Source organism: Phalaenopsis equestris, unplaced genomic scaffold (genome assembly GCF_001263595.1).
Source record: "Phalaenopsis equestris unplaced genomic scaffold, ASM126359v1 Scaffold000800, whole genome shotgun sequence".
Taxonomy (NCBI): Eukaryota; Viridiplantae; Streptophyta; class Magnoliopsida; order Asparagales; family Orchidaceae; genus Phalaenopsis; species Phalaenopsis equestris.
This window is the reverse complement of record NW_018165240.1, coordinates 379,758-398,076: the sequence shown is the minus strand read 5'-3', so window position 1 is coordinate 398,076 and position 18,319 is coordinate 379,758. Positions and strand designations below refer to the sequence as shown.

General features: G+C 33.3%; 1 protein-coding gene across 3 annotated transcripts in view; it reads right to left on the bottom strand.

Moving 5' to 3' along the window:
- Window positions 1-18,319, bottom strand: part of LOC110031274 (probable polyribonucleotide nucleotidyltransferase 1, chloroplastic) — a 100,980-nt gene that overhangs the window by 19,080 nt on the left and 63,581 nt on the right. For all 3 annotated transcript variants that reach the window (XM_020734389.1, XM_020734388.1, XM_020734390.1), the window contains exons 13-17: window positions 12,153-12,245; window positions 3,266-3,444; window positions 2,923-3,106; window positions 2,491-2,538; window positions 2,260-2,332 (exon numbers count right to left, since the gene is read on the bottom strand). In XM_020734389.1, the coding sequence (XP_020590048.1) occupies window positions 2,260-2,332; window positions 2,491-2,538; window positions 2,923-3,106; window positions 3,266-3,444; window positions 12,153-12,245 (577 nt within the window). The remainder of the gene's footprint in view (window positions 1-2,259; window positions 2,333-2,490; window positions 2,539-2,922; window positions 3,107-3,265; window positions 3,445-12,152; window positions 12,246-18,319) is intronic.

The window sequence follows — 18,319 nt, the reverse complement described above, 5'->3', positions numbered from 1 at the left end:
ATGTATGTATATATATATATATATATATATGTATGTATATATATATATATGTATATATATATGTATGTATATATATATATGTATGTATGTATATATATATCATGTATGTGGGGCAGTAGGGGTTACTTCAGTTGCATCTCTGTCATTATATTGGACAAGATTGTGATCTTGCCTTTTCCTTCAAGTTGATCTAGCACTTCAAATTCTTTAGCCATAGGAAATCACTCCTTTTTTAATGGCAGCTAGCTTCACCCTCTAGTCAGAAGGAACATCCTTGCACTCAATTACCAATTACACTGTCTAAAGCCCCACATTGAATTTTTCTCTATCCATATGACCATAAAAAAAATCAACCTTCACTTCATAGTCACCCGCGCTTCTTTTATACTCCAAGTCGAACAGACATAGCATTAATTTTAACTATTCATCGTCTGAGGCATAATGGTGAAAAAGATTTTAAGTGGGTGATTTTCCCATGTTACCTGCTTTTAAAATTAACAAGTTTTCGTTGTGATTGAAAGATTTTTTCTTACACATCTTCCATGATAAGCTCCTAAACACCTTTCAGAGTTTCTCTTTGGCAGCATGAAAACTTGCTCCTTGCCTTAGGATTTCAATTAGAGTAGGACTGTTGAGCTAAAAGCTGGTCGAGGGTGGGTTTAGAGTTAGGTGTGGGTGTAGGGACAAATTTTAGTGGAGTCAGAAACATTATATTTTGAAGATTTAGGGCCAGGGTGAGAAATCAATATTAGGATTTGGTTTTGATACCAAATGACACCATTCTATAATCCTTAGATGATGTAATAGGATCAATATGAGTATTCGGTTGGTGTAGGATGAAGGAAGTAAAGAATGTTGATTCAACAAAGCCATAAAGGAAAAATAGGCAGCAACTGCTGTGTAATGTACAGGATGGCAAGAAATCCGTGTTCGGCGATGAGCAGCAAATCAGTACAAACATCAGGAAGATCCACCACCTGTGTTCTAACAAGAGATAGACACATCACTTGTAAACACACATTTACAACAGAACAAAGAAGAAAAATCTGTGAAGAAATCTCAACCTAGCATAAATCAAAACCAGAAAACTATTCCAACCAGTCCAAAACAAACAAATATATAATTCTCCAAGCAATTGGCCTTAATAATAGTGCTAATTAAGGTAGCTGAGATTATAAGGGGTGGAAACTGTGGACCAGACCATAGAAAAAAGAACTGGAAACTGTTTACCAGATCATAGAAAAAAGAACTGTATCCCGTTTGCTGTTTTAAGAGTTTGCCCAATATAGACGGGAAACCCTTCCCGCATCGTAAAAGGGAAAACAACTCCAGCATCATGGAGTCATTAGACGATTTTGCAAAAGCCATGCATAAAATTTTAGCATCCTAGTTGAGGATCTACTTGGCATACAAAGTTGCATGACTAGAACAACTAATGTGCAACAGCTTTGAGCGGGACTTGGACATTGAGACCAACTTTGAGGTCAATCTATTTTTCTTTCTTCTTGAGAATACTCAGAAGAAATCTTATTATAAGCAGCAGCCTTCGGCTTTAAGAAAAATAAATATCTACTTCGGTTCTGAAAAAGGGTTTCTAATACTGTTGAATATTTCCATGAAAGTTTATATCGGAGTAAAGGGAAATGCCTCATTTGGTAACCTCTTCCCTTTCTTTAAATGTTTTTATTATTTGCATATGTGATTGACTTTATTCAAATAGAACATAATATGGGTTTCAACAAATAGATAAATTTCCACTCTTAAATAGTATTCTTGATTTTGAATTTCCATACTTTTTCTTTTTAATACTAGAAGACTAATGGATCAGTATCAAAATTGAATCTCTTCATACTTTCAATTGCCATCAAAAGTAACGAATGTTTAAAATAGAGAATTCACAAATTGTAACGTTTCATGTGCTAGTTTCATAATTTCTGTGTTGCATAGTAGACCTTTATTAAAATTTCAAGAAATTAAGACATCTTTCATCAACACATTGCATAGAACAACTGCACTGTGAACATCAGCCCAGATCCCCCTAGCTATCAGTTAAAGACAACCAGCTGCTTGCCGTGAACATGGACGCGAGGGTATTTTATTTCAGATTAAAATGAGATTTACTAGATTTTAAAAAATGCCACAGTTAAAAAACGGAATGCACAATAAAGTCAACTGACCCAATGAAAAGCACAGGAAAGTAGTGGTCTTTCATCACTAATAGAATAAATTACAGCACTATTCTGAAGTTTGTAAACATACGAAGGACATGACGCCGCCCATCTTTTGCTTGAAAAAGTGCTTTTTCCAACACTGGTAAAGTGATTCCTGCAGTCTGCAAAAGTTCAACTGGAAGATAAACAGCAATAATATAAAAAAAATCCCAAAGGTACGCAGACTTCCTACTTATTATGAAAAGAAGCATCAACTTAAATGAAAATAATTTTTATTTAAAAACAATCAACTACAACCGGTATAAAGTGAAACTTTAACCTTTATGTCCATCTGGAAAGCAGTAATTCCGTTCTCATTACCAGCAACCTGAATAGCCACATTACGAAACATATAAGATGAGGAGTTTTTGAGAAAGATTTCTATTCTTATATAATAAAAAATTACATCTTACTACGTAATAAAGTGGCTGGCATAGCCAGTCCACAAATTAGGAAACTAGAATTCCTTTAAATTAGGAATCCCACAAAATTAGAAAATCAGAAAAATAGAAAATATATAATAAGCAAAACAAATAAATATTTAGAGATCTTTTGAGTCAAGTAAATATAATACTTTCTAATAGAATATGTAAGTCGTTTACTTCCAACATAAGATAACAGCTTAAGAGCATTCAAAAAAATCTCACACGTAACTACATTAATCATATATCTCAATAAACATAAGCGCGATAAACAATTACAACCATTAGACCTTGAGATCCATGTCACCAGATGCATCTTCAGATCCACTAATATCAGAAAGTATCAATGGTGTTCCATCTCCACCAAATTCTTCAGTCTCTAAGACTAAACCCATTGCTATTCCAGCAACAGAGGATTTAAGAGGAACTCCAGCATCTAAAAGCGCTAGGCAACCTCCACAAACAGATGCCATGCTGGTGAATAAATTGAAATGGTCAGTCTTTAGAAAAGCAAAGTCATGGCAGCAGCACCATGCAAAAGAGATAGAGAACAGAGCCAAGCAAACATGATTAATTAAACAATAAATCACTCCAACATACGAGGAGGGATTAATAAAAGGAAGATAAAATTACCTGGAGGAACCATTACTTTCAGTAATGGTACTTTCAACACGAATAGTGTAAGGAAAATCCTCCTCAGAGGGTAAGATAGGTCCCAGCGCTCTCTCAGCAAGCATTCCATGACCAATTTCCCTCCTGTTAGGTGCACCAATTCGCCCAACTTCACCAACAGAAGATGGAGGAAACGAGTACTGCCAAATGAATCATTGAAGTACTGTCAAATTCAACGAAATATAAAATTCAGATAGAAAATCAATTAATAAGCTGAGAAAAAATTTCAATTTAAAAGTTACCATTGACAAAGGTATCATTTTTCCAAAGAACAAGAAACAGTAATAGATATTTCACACAAAATTGACATTTAAAATTTGATATGCTTCATGCTGACCCATAACAAAGCTTTGTTTTGTAGCAAATTTGGAGGGTGAAAATACTAAATCATATCATATATCAGGAATCAAATATGCGTAAGGACAAATCCGAGGGATTGAAGATGCACCTTTTTTGCACTTTTTGCATCTTCAAGAAAACAAAATATGAAATAACAAACAAACGAGCACGCACACGCGCGCGCGCGCACACAATCATAAAATAGTGAAAAATAAAACTTTATAATAAGATTTTGCACAATTGTTTTATGATGATGGAGGGCTTAAATTGGTAAATAAAATAATCAAGTCGGTAAGGAATATTTTATATATTAGTGAATATATAATGATATAAAGTTAAAGTTTAAATAGAAAAGCAAGGGATAAAATTAAATAATAATTTCTCAAAGAAAATCAACGTAAATATTTACCTTATAATTATATATTTACAAGTGTTAAAACTAGGGAGGTAGATGCTAATGACTAAGTATAACATATCAATTCAAAGGTTAAGGTAAGTAATTACTTTTCTACAACAAACAACAAAAACATGCCTTTATCCCACTAAGTGACATCAGCAACATGAAACCCTTTCTCCATTGTATCCTACTGAGTGTCATGGTTTTATTTATTTCTAATAGATTAAGATTATTTTTATACAACAAGCCCAAGTCTTTTTAGGTCACCTTTACTTTTCTTAACATACGCCAAATCTAAAACATCTACTCTCGTAAGTGGGTCATCAGATGGTCGATGTTTAATGTGACCAAACTATCTAAGGCAACTCTCTCTAATCATGTCTGCCATTAGAGCTACTCCAACCCTTTCACGAATATATTCGTTCGCATTTTGTCTCTAAGTGTAAAGCCACTCATCCACTTGAGCATTCTTATCTCAACAACACTTAACTTTTTGCTCCCTTTTATAGGCCAACATTTTTCTCAATAAAGCATTGCAGATCTCACCAACATCTTCTAAAAATTTCTTTTAAGTTTAAGCAGTACTTTTCTATCCCACAATAGGCCCGATGCATTCCTCCACTTCAACCATCAAACTTAAATTCTACTAATAACAACCTCATCTATAACATCATCACTTCAAACAATAAACTCGAGATATTTAAAACGTTCTCCTTTTAATGACTTTTTCATCCATTGTTACAACCCCGCCACAAGATCTACTACTGAAAAAATTACATTCCATGAATTCAGTTTTAGATCTACTCAAATGAAACTCTTTAGACTCTAAAGTTGAGCTCCATAATTTAAGTCTTATCCACAAGAAGGATATCATTAGCAGAAATCATACACCAAGGTATATCCTCTCGTAAATGTCCAGTAAGAATATCCATACAACAACAACAACAAGCCTTTATCCCACTAAGTGGGGTCGGCTGCATGTATCCTTTTTCTTCATTGTGTCCTAATTTCATTTAATTCTAATAGATTAAGACCATTTTTTATCCAATATGCTCAAGTCTTTTAAGGACTACCTTTGTATTTCTTAACACAAGTCGAATCTAAAACATCTACTCTCCTAACCGGATCATTAGATGATAACCGTTTACTGTGACAAAACCATCTTAAGACGACTCTCTCTAATCTTGTCCACCACTGAAGCTAAACAAACCCTATCACGGATATATTCATTTCGCATTTTGTCTCTATGTGTCAAGCCACTCATCCACCTAAGCATTCTCATCTCAGCAACACTTAACTTTGTTTTATGCTTCTCTTTTAAAGGCCAACATTCTGCGCCATAAAGCATTGCAAGTCTCACCACCATCTTATAAAATTATCCTTTCAGTCTAAGTGGTACTTTTCATTCACAAAATAGGCCCAATGCATTCCTCCACTTCAACCAACGAACTTGAATTCTACTAATAACGTCCCCATCAATATAACCATCACTTTGAGTAATAGACCCAAGATATTTAAAAGGTACAAAACCTTTAATGATTTGATCACCCATAGTTACAACTCCGCCACTAGAGCTACTACTAAAATTATATTCCATGTATTCAGTTTTAGATCTACTCAAACGAAGGCCTTTAAACTCCAATGTAGACCTCCATAAATCAATTTTTTCTGGGTTTACAGATTTGACATAATATTACATAATAATGCGAAAATCATACACCAAGGTACATCCTCTTTTAAATGTCCAGTAAGAGCATCCATAATTCAAGCAATAGATATATGTTTAAAGTCGATCTTTGATGTAATCCAACTGAAATAAGAAAATACTTGGTCAATCCTTCTTCTGTTCCAGTAAAAGTAGCAGCTTCAATATACATATCTTTAATGACTTGAATAAAAGTCATATCAACACCTTTCTTCTCTAAAACTCTCCGAAGGACTTCTCTTTTCCTATTTCAATTGACTACCTTGTGCAAGCTTCCACTATTCTCATATGGGGCTTGGGATCCGACAATGACAATGTTCAGGAAGAAAATCCATAACTAAACAAAAATTATATGGGCTTAATGCCAATCCTTGACGTAATCCAATTGAAATAGGAAAGTGCTTGGTCAATCTTACTTGTGTTCATACACAAGTAACAGCTCTAGTAATTACTTCTATATTTATAATAAATTCTTTTATATTTAAAATGCATTCATGTTTTCAAAGATTAAACTATGATAGTATAGGCAAATTAAATGAGTATTTAATGTTTTACAAATATTTCATATGTGGCATTCATGATGAAAGTTTAGCAAATATTTTAATGACTGAATATAATTAATGAAAAAACAAATAAAATAAATGTATACGTCTATCAGAGGAGTCATTCCCTTATGATAATAACTGAGTATATTATTATATACGTGCAAAAAATATTAAACTAAATTAAATTAAATTGAAAAAAAATAGAAGTGAAAAAAAGTTGTACCTTAATTGGTACAATATTTTAAACGGTGTTTCTGAAATGACTTGAATGAAATGAAATTAAAATTGTTAAAAATGTTCTAATTAAATAAAATGCGAATTAAATAAAATTTTAACATCCAATCATCATTTTTCAATAGTATATGTGCCAGAGTATATGCATGGAATTTTAGTATATAGACAAATTATAATTATTCACTAAGTTATTCTAAAATTAATATATTGTTTAACTGCTTATTTCAGGAAAAGCTCCATTAAATTAAATGACTGAAATGAGAGAGTTTGTTTGCAGAAGAAGATGAGCTAGTGACAATAAGTGTTAGAAAAAAAATCATTTTATCGTATATTAAATCTCTTTATTGAAATTGTTACAGCAACTAGATATTTTACTATTTTATTTGGCCGCTGTATTAGATATTTTGTGAATTCATGACCCTTTATCGTTTGGATGGTTGTTAATGGCAAATTGTTGTATATATTAGACTGACGTGACACCATCAATGAATCGCCTGCTCCATCCTTTGATTCTAAGCTCCTGGATCGGAACTTGACATACAGGACTCTAAAAAATGATAGTGAGGTTACCAAAAATGGTAATGGAATACGTGTATTGAGTAGATCCTCCATGTTAAAAAAAAAAAAAGAGAAATCGAGTAGAAGAATTCAACCCACAAAGAAGACATCCCATTAGCAAAATCAACAAATGAATAAATGAGAGAAATAGGGCTTAGTACAAGCACAAGAGACATGATTAATAAAAAATGGTGAAGATGATTAAACGTGAACAAAAATGAAACATAAGATGGCAATGAATGGCCGATGAAAACATCATCTGAACCCATTATGCACACAATACAGGGAAAGTGAGAAGCCAATTGCTAATTCAAAAAATAAAGCATCTAAAAATATCACAAGCTGGTTGTTGGCATTAAAGCCTACTAATATCAAAGATAAAGAACAAGAAGAAACAATCAACAATGAAAGTACGGTTAAAAACTACAACGGAAGGCCGAAGAAACAAACACATGGGGCATTGAAGACACCAATGATCTCGAGAGAGGACAGGCATCATTGGGTCAATGCAGGAAAAAGGCTGGGAGTGAACACACGCAAGCGCAGAAACCTGCTTAAGCTAGTATGTTATGCACGTATTATTGGCAATAATATTTAGTATATAATTAATGCAATTTGAATAAACGAGGTCATAACAAGGTTTAAATTACACAATTTGAGATATGCCCCAACTTAAGGCGCTCAAAAAAATGCAATGAGGCTAATACCTCACATGTAACAACAAAGGAATATGCCTTGAAAGAGGTGGCGTGCCTCTGCATTATCTGAATAGGGAAAAGCATATAATTTTAAGAGATTATTAAAAAGTTTTAATTTTTAATTCCAAAATATCAAATTAAACAAAGTTATTAAAACCTAATCCTATTGTTTAGAAAAATAGAAAAAAAATAATCGAGCTGTTGCGTGTCTCAGGACAAACAAACTACATGCCACAAGAACCTTGAGTCTCAAAAAGCCGTATCACAATCTTGTTGGGCAGCAACTACTACAGCTCCAACTCTGTGCTAGTTGTCAGTAATCCAACTCTGCGGTAGTTGCCAATTTGAGGGTACATTCAGGTATATTTTTTAGGTGTTTTCAGACTCATTTTGAGGGTGCATTCGAGCACATTTTTTAGGATATATTCGGGTATGACGGTAATCCCGTTATGACTTTAAAAAAAAGTTAAAAACGGTAATTACTTAAAGTGGAACGGGAAGGGCTAAAGTAAAAGTTTTAATAAAATTTACTCAATTTTTCTTTTAGTCATTCATTTTTTCTTTTAGTCATTCATGCATAGCATAACATAGAATAAAAAAATTTAATGCATATTAGATTATAGTTACTCGCTAAATTATACTTACAGTTACATTTAATATTTTCTTTCAGAAGAAGAAAAATTTTAGTGGATATGTCTGATTGGGGAGACTTTGTTTACTTGAGAAGGACCATTATTGCTAGGTTCGATACTGACTTAAGATGTTATTTTTGGATGTTTTAAAAATTATTGCACTTTGTGGATTAGTGACTCTTTTATATGTATTGAAAGTTTTAAAAATGTGGATAGTTAGATGTTAACACCGTCTGATCGTTGTTCCCGCCTTAGTTAATTCTAAGCATCGGTTGGATCATGACAATCCAATCTTGATATAAGCCAAGCAAGCTCTTAATTTCAATTCTAGCATGGTTCAAGCCAAAAAACCAACTAAAATTGATTCATCTACAAACTCCAACACATGTTGGGCCTATAGGGAAAATATTTCCTAACCATTAAATATTAACTAATAAAAAAAGGCATCCCAATCTATGTAAGTCCAATAAAAAAAATAACTTATCAATGAATCTGTTGAGGAAGGAAACCATTGAGCCTACAAATAAAAAATACAAGAACTTCACAAATAATATCTCACATTAATGTTTCCAATACGAAAAATTCTCCCATAATGATCAATCATTTCTTACTAGCCTGCATATTATTTCTATTCCTGAAAAAGATTTATAAAGCCTTACATAATATGAATTTAAATAATGCTATGAGGAAAAGGAAAAAGACCTTTAAAAAAAAAAATATTATAAATGAAAAAGCAACCACAAAAAAATAAATGAATGGAACGAGGATATTTTTTACCACAAAATATAAATCTAACAGTTCACAAGAAAGATATAAAACTAAACAAGTGGCCAAAGGCTACATTCAAGCATATGAGATTGATTACAACAACAACAACAACAAAGCCTTAATCCCACTACGCGGGGTCGGCTACATGAATCCTTTTTCTCCATTGCATCCTATTTAGTGTCATATTTTCATTTAGTTCTAGTAAATTAAAATCGTTTTTTATACAATAAGCCCAAGTCTTCCTAGGTCTACCTCTACCTTTCTTAACACAAGTCAAATCTAAAACATCTACTCTCCTAAGCATCTGAGATTGATTAAGTTAAAATATTTACTGAGTTACTAAAATTAAAATTATTAAGTTTTCTTACCTTTAGTAGCTAAAAAAAATTGAAAATATACAAGAACTTTATATGAAAAAAATTTTACATGATGATCTGTATTAAAGGCCCCACTATAGTTTCACTATAATTTGGCTCAGAGACGAAAAAAAAAAAACTATGCAAGGTTAAAACGATAATGTAAGGGTTGGAACAATCTCTATAGGTTCAAGGAGATATGCTTAATATGTTACAAACAAAGTCAACAAGATCAAACATTATTTGTGAAAGAAAGGACTTCAGAGAGGATCTCAAGACTACTAGTTTATACTGGTAAGATTATCATGAAAGGTTATGACTTATAAGGAATGAGGAATTGAAGAAAAAAAAGCAGATATAATTTCAAGTTAAGGAATTAGACAAGCTAAAGTACTTTGTTTTCATTAAGAGGGTGTTTGGCTGAAAGTCAGATATAAGTTAAATCGGATTTAGAAAATTCGATAAATCCAGATTTATGAATCTAAAAATTATTAAATCTGAAATAATGTTTGGTTCGATTAATATTAAAACCAGTTAAATTCATTTGATGTGTTTGGCATAAATTTATTTGAAAATATTTTTTTCCCAAACTAAATCCGTTAAATCCAAATAATAAGTGGGTTTACTAAATCTGGATTTAATAAATGGAACAAGTAAAAATTAGATTTAACTTAACGGTGGATTTATCTAACCTCTTTATGATGTTTGGTGGATTTATCTAACCTCTTTATGATGTTTGGTGGATTTACGTTAAATCCTCACTTAAATCCCATTAAAATTGTCCTACCAAACACCCCCTAAAGTTGTCAACTCTAGACATGAAGTCTTCATATCATCAAAGGATAAGTAGCAAACCTATAAAATAAACAGGTAAGTTGGGATAGAAATTTATCGAGAGCCCTACAAAATTTAATCACAAACTTAGAAATGATTTAAAAGATAACAAAAACAAAAATCTCCTATACAAGACTAATGGGAAGACTTATCTACTTATCATATACTAAATTTGACACCACTCAAGCCATTAGGTTAATGACTTAATTCACACACAATTCTATAAAATCAATCTTAAGAATAAGATATATAAATCTACAATAATTGAAGAGAAACCTGAGTAAAAATGATTTTATTCAATAAATTAATAAATAAATAAAGGATACAACACTTGAAGCATATACTAAAATACAGATTAAGTAGGTTCTATGATTGATAGGAGGTTAATTTTAGGATATTACACATTCTTAAAATCAATATAATAACAATTTCACCAAAAGATTTTCGGGGCAATCCTAAAAAAAATATCAGGTAAACTCAGAATGAAAGACATCAAATTCATTCAATTGAAGGGGAGTGAAACATCTACATAATTTCCTCCAGTGGAGACCCACACTCACCAAGGCTTCCACGCACTTTTCTTCTCATGTTGTCACCTTATTGATATATGGGGATCCCCATACCCTTCTTATCATCATAGAATATCATAATTATTTTGTGTTTACTTTTCTCAAGTTTTGCATGCTTTCTATTTGAAACTCTTCTAAGATTATATAAACATTACACAATTGTTGGCATAAAGTATTCAACCAATTCTCTCAAATTCTTAGCATTACTCACATATATGAATTCCCCTCAGTCCAAAGCATTTAAAGAAGAACAAATTAAGCCCAAAGATAAAAAGATTTGCAAGTAATCGCCTAAGTATAAAATTCAAGAAGAATTAGCTACCATAAACCTAATGCAATAAATGAAGGAAACAATAATCAAAATTTGTAGCAAGCATGTTGCCCCTCTTAACAGGCTTCCACATTTTCCTCTTAACTTCTTGTTATCCAATAATGCACGAATCTGCTAAACACAACATCACAAAATCTAGAAGTGGAATGATTGGATGCATTCGTCAAACAATATTAAAAACCTTCAATGAAGGGCATTCGAGACGATGTAATAATCCAGAACAACTTACTAATCATGCAACAAAACTTGCTGCCTCAGGCTATGATAGTAATGAAAATGAAGTCACCGTATAGCACATAAGAGACGTCATTACCATCATCATTATTATTAGCCTCATCCAAACAATGCAGCCAATCATATAAACAAGCAAATAAGATAATCCTAATAACCACCTATTTAGAACTTAATCCAAACCTAAATTATGCCTTATTTACTTCGTGAGTCATGTGAAGCAAAAGGACTAAATTAAATATAAATTAAAAGCTTGTAGCATGTTCACGTGAAGCAAAAGGACTAAATTAACTCTAAGTTAAAAGCTTGTAGCATGGCCATCCAATTGTGAGAAAATGACAAACAACCCTCAAAAATATGTTGAAAATAACAAGAACATAGCATTTAATGATAATACTAGAAATAAAAGTTAAAATTCTTGTAGCATGGCCGATTTGCTGACACATCCAATTGTGAGAAAATGACAAACAACCCTCAAAAATATGTTGAAAATAACAAGAACATAGCATTTAATGATAATACTAGAAATAAAAGTTAAAATTCTCATTGCCACAAACAATCAAATACAAAGGAATTGAACATTAAAAGCAAATTCCGAATAAGATCACCATGTACAATTATGAAAACTGGAAAGACGATTATGAAACAAACCTGAAGATAAAACCTCTTTGCATCCTCTGTGTCAACAAGATTATCAATCCTTTGTGCCATTTGCTTGTCTCCAAGAGTAACAACTGCAAGAGACTAAAATAACAAGCATACACCTCAGAATCAACATGATGTTTCATAAATTTGGAAATATGTGAGCAACTGTAGAATAATCATAAAAAATAATACTTTATAATTTGACAAATAGGCTACCAGCAATTCTAGCCAGCTATTAAATAATATGCAGCCTACAAAATCATGAGCTACTTTCAAGAAGAATCCATTGTAATTGTTGAATCATAATAATATGATATAATTAAGCAAGGACAACTTGCTCAATCTTAAAAACCTTCCAGTTCTTCCCTACAACAGTATGACCCAAAAAATTAAGAACTGGCCTAACAAAACCAATTATCAATTCTTCTGGCTTAAAATTTTTAATTGGCCAGACCTGTCCCCACACACTGATCTTCATGGGGTGATTTGGGCACCACATATCTAACAAGACAACTTGAACTTCAAATCAACAAAATGAAGTCATTCATGTTGACTAAAAATTTCAACAAGAGAATGTCCGATTTTCAAATACCTGAACTCCAAAGCAAACTATTTCAAGCTTGAACCCTAAAAAAAAAAAAAAACCCAAGAAATTATAACATATAAAAAAAATTCCAAAGAAATCCATCCACCGACCAAATTAATTTGATGAAGATAATAAATTTATGATAGCATAAGCTCACAAAATTAAATGTCATCTTAAAAGTATCTTTATAATTAATCTAAAAAATCTCAAGCTAGAAAAAATAATACATGCAATCTGAAGAATAATTTCGTTTAAATATGGCATAACAAAAGTACGGCTACGACCAAGGCCCTTGACTTAAGTGGTTAGCCACAAAATAAGGTCATTGAATTATAGTCACGGCCAAAACCGGAAAGTGTCAATGGCTCAACCTTAAGTTATAAATCATGATATCACCTGACATACCAACAAGCCGTCTATAAATTAAGTTTGGTTTGAAATTGTTCTCTTAAATAAACATTTACCCAAGTTTATAGTGCCCCCTTAAACATCACAATCATTGATATCAACAAGAGTCATTAAGTAAATTCAAAAAGAATTAATCAATGAAGTTGGGTCAACTACCACATATTATACAGTAGATCAGACTCTATGATAACTTAGGACTACAAAATCATAAAATATAGATCAGTTTGTAGTTTGTCGTCCCACCATCGGCTCTAAACTAAATATCTTACATTTTCCCAATTTAAAATCAAAATCCCTGTACTATATGCTAAACATTCGACAACAATAAATTAACCTTAAGCAACAATTTTCTCTCATCACATAAGAGTAATTCATAATAATTTATGTTAGGGCCAGTCGGGTCATGGATTTAGATCAAAATTTAACATGGATTTAAGCTAAATCTTGCGAGACAATCAGTTTAAACAAAATAAAGTTGTTGATATGATAAATCTGAAGTTCATGAATTTCAGCCGTAAATCTAGGATTGCTAAATCCTACTGTTCGTTGGATTTAGTAAATACGGAAAGGGCGAATAGAAAGAATGGAGTGAAAAGGCTCGCCTTGCTCAATGGTTTCGGGGAGGGGCGAAGCAGAAGAAGATAGATAAGACTTTTGGTGGTTTTTGTATGCAAAAATCCAGGGATTGCCTTCTTAGCTAGCCCTAATCGCAACTGCATTGTGAGCGTTCGGTCATGAATGCAATGGTTTTGGGCGAAACCGAGGGGAGGGACATGGGTGGGGGTTTCGAGTAGAGCATAAGAGATTGAGAGAAAGAGACTGATGTACACGAGAGTTTCGATTAGAGAGGAAAGGGATAAGACAGTTTGTGGTATTAATATAATTTTATTTAAGTTAATTTTAATAATTTAATTGATTAGTACTCAATAATTAATTATTATATTATTAGATTAATTAATCAGATAAATTTATACATAATCATTCAATAATTAATTAATAAAAATAAAATTAATTTTTCATTTATTTAATAAATTTATAAGTACTGATTAATATAATTAATAACTACTTAATTATTAAATTATAAACGTTAAACTATTATAATGAAATTCTTATTAATAACTAGTTACTTTAGTGAATATATAGTTATTAATTAGCATAATTAAAAATAAATTTTAGTTAAATTATATTATTAATTTTTATCATAGTAAAAAATAATCAAAATTTATTTATGATTTTTTATTCTAACAAACAAAACAGACTTATAAATCCTGACAAAAGTTCTCAAATAGATTGATATGATTTAACTGAATTTACTAAATCTCTTATCGAATATTTTTTTTAGATTTGATCCTTTCAAAATTTACTAAATTCGGATTTATAAGATTTATTAAATTCTACTAAATTAAATTTCATCCATTGTCAGATAGCCCTTTATGAAAAAACTTTAATGAAATCATTAAGTCTTCACAAAATGAGAGCAAAATCTCTAAATGGTGTCTTATTTAAAAATGTTGGTCTTATTTTGAGTAAGAAACATAACTTTTGAACAAAATATCACCTATAGAAAATACGCAAAAGATGAAAATGGTTGCTCTATGCTCCAAGTGGCTAGCTGACTCGGGAGCTTACCGCACGCAGTACGAGGTATTGTAGCTATTACAGTAATCGCGACCCCCCTTTCCTATTTAATTCATTTCATCTCCTTTCCTTTCCTGATGCTGTTCCATTACAATTCCTTCCTTTTTCTACTTTTTTCCTAAACCTCTCCTTGCCTATAATATATCTTTCCTATCATACTATTTATCTATTTTATCTACTAATCCCCTCTTTATATAGGTGTTATTTTCTGAGGTAAGAGGAGATTTTTGGATGATTTGTTAAATTCAGCTATTGGCTCTGAGGTGTTCATCCCCTTCCAGAAGTTGTATCTGAAGGCGAGAAGGTGCTCTAGCTATAATTCGTCCGAGTGGTGACCGTCTCCAAGCATCCAAGTGATGCTTCAGCTATAGCTCGACCCTGACGAGACATTTATTTTTCCACACCCCCTTCTCCCACGCAGCTCGGTAGTCCTCAGCTTGTTGCCTTCCCTCTGACTCACCTTCAACAAGCCGTCAACCCTTCTTTATGTCCGCTTGTTGCTGCTGACAGGCCAGGATAGCAAAAAGGCTACTGTCAAATCGCCTTCCAGACCTAATACAAATCCCACTACCTGTTCCTTGTTGCAAGCCGCAAACCCCACTGTACCACCAACACTCCACCCTCTTCTACTATCCTAATTATAACCCTCCCTTCCTTTCTACCACCCAATCATCTCCTTCTCCCTAGCCCTAAATTGGTCTATGTGTAGTTGTATCTTTGTTATTATTTCGTTTTGTCGTATGTGTCATTGTAACCCTATAGAAATTCAACAATAATATTATTCGCATTTTATTTGTGGTTTGGGTTTTTCTCCGATATCATTTAGTATCAGAGCTAACCCAACTCTATTTCTATCATAGGCAAACCTAACTTCATTTCTATCCTAGGGTTCCCTAGCATCCGCCCCCACTCTAGCCACCTCCTACCAAAATTCTGTTGCCTTAAAAGTTTCGATGGATGAAGTTGAAGCTCCCCAACCCCGAGAGATTGACGTAGGAACTTACCGCTGTTGACCTCATTGTGAGATCTTGTTTCTCTCCCCTCCTAGAGCCTAGAATCTAGCCTTAGGTTTCCCCAGTTTGACCTCTTAGAGGACTAGTGATGGAACCCACCTTACATAAAACTCCAAACCACTTCTTGACCCATTTTTGTGAAAACCTCACATGAGTGATCCTAAGCACTCAACTTTTACTTACAAGGGTAACGACCAACATGTGGAGGGCCCGAAAATGAGTTTCCACAGAATGTAGGAGGCCTTAGGTAAATTATTTAAGACTCGAACACTCATGAACACTGCAATTTACACATTTATCGCACCACTAAAATCAATTTTTAAAATGATCTGTCGCAAGCTAAAATTCAAAGAAAAACAAAGTTGCCACATTTTTTGCCCAACCGTCGATGAACTCGTCCAGAATTACCCCGGATACAAAACGGACCATGTGAACGTGTCTGAAACGTCGAATTTAGCTAGAAAGAACACTCATATTGTTATGATTCTGCGCGCGAGCAAACAACAAAAAAATCGATGCAAATAAATAATTATATAAGAAGTGCGGGTTCAGGCCAACTCGGGTTCGATCCGGACTAAACATGGGCTTATCACCCCAGCTCACATGATTTTAAATTTCAAATTTGAAAATTCAAATAAATCATTTAATCTCACATTAGTTGAAATTAATTAAAGATTATTATTTGTCAAGTAAAACTCCTCCACACATGGAAGTCAATCAATTCCCCGCCCAATGCATCTTAACGGACCTTTTGAAATTCCCGGGATACAAGATCATGCTCGGCTCGTCTCCTCCCTCATTCAACCCCCGACTTCATCTCCCCCTCACCTCTCCTCTGCACCGAAGCAATCGCCTGCTTCGCCTCTTCCGCACACGCTCATCGCCTCCCCTCCGCACCAAAGCTCTCGCCTGCTTCGCCTCTCCCATTCGGCTCCCTTCTCCTCTGCACCGAGACCCTCGCCTGCTTGACTCTCCTGCTTCGCCTCCCTCCTGGTCGAACAACCCTAGCAGCCCGTGTCTCCCTCTCAGCACCGAAATAATTTCCCTCGCCTCCTGCCCTCGACATCAAAACCCTCTTCTGCTCGCCTCCTCTCTCTTGGCTCGCCTCCTCTCTGCACGGAAACCCTCATCTGCTCCTCACTTTCGCACACCAAACAGCCCTAGCCGCTTGCCTCCGCTCTCTTCTTCGTGACCAGACCCCGCTCGGCTCGATGTCTCTCTCGAACGAACGCCTCCCTCTCGCTCTCCTTTCTTTCTCTCGACCAGGATCGCTCGGCCGACCCTCTCCCTCGCCCGCATTGGAGGTAGCAGGGGTAGAAAAGGAAGGAGCACAAAACTTCTTCGAGCTTCTGAAAAGCTTGGAGTACAAAACCTTAGCAATTGCAATAATTGGGTAACGAAGTCTTGTCTTGTTCCTATACTTGCTCATTTTATTTATACAATACAGACCATCTGAGAGTTAAGAAGATTTGCATGCATACCCACTTAATTCCTTTGCATTTACATATTTAACACCTAAAACTTTCATATAAATATGCACAACACTCAAATGTTTTATGCTGCAACAAAATAATGCATTTACATATCTTTTACGGGTAAAATACCTCTTTTCTATGAAAAGATAAGGTGAAACGTATGTCAAAATTAAAGTTTAAATATTAAAAATGTAAATGTATATAAGTTTTTGAGTGCTATGCATGTAAATCTACCATTATTCTTCAGTAACTGTGTAAAGGATTTGAGTGATATTTATGAAGATCCTCTTTGAGCCAAACACAATTTTCTCTTAGCTACTGATTTCCTTGGACTACGGTTTTGATACAGGGTCTAAAGATAAATTTTGGAATGACTTAGAAGACTTAATATAAATGATACCTCTTGAAGAAACAATTTTTATTGGAGGAGATTTAAATGGACATGTCAGTAGAGTGGTAGAAGATTTCAGAAATATTCATGGTGGCTACGGTTTTGGAGTAACTAATGAAGAAGGTAGAGCTATTTTAGATTTTGCTTTAGCGTATGATTTTGTTATTACTAATACTTTATTCAAGAAAAAAGATGAACATCTTATTACTTATAAGAGTGGATCAAATAAAACACAAATTGATTATTTTCTTATGAGAAGAAGAGATCGTCGCGATTGTAAAGATTGGGAAGTCACTCCAAGTGAAAATTTAAGTACCCAACATTGTTTATTAGTTTTAAATTTTAAGATTAAGAGTTGTAAAATAAAAAATACAATTACTCATCACCGTAGAATTAGATGGAGAAATTTAAAAGACACAAATAAAATAATTTTTATGAGTAAAATTCAAGATTTCAAAATTTGGGATATTCATGAAGAAACAAATGTTATGTGGGATAAAGTAACAAACACTATTAAACAAGTAGCAAAAGATGTGCTTGGAGAATCAAAAGAAAAAAATATTTACAAATAAAAATAGTTGGTGGTGGAATAATAATGTGCAAGAAAAGATAAAATATAAGAAGTTATGTTATAAAAATTGGTTTAAATGTAAAAGCTTAGA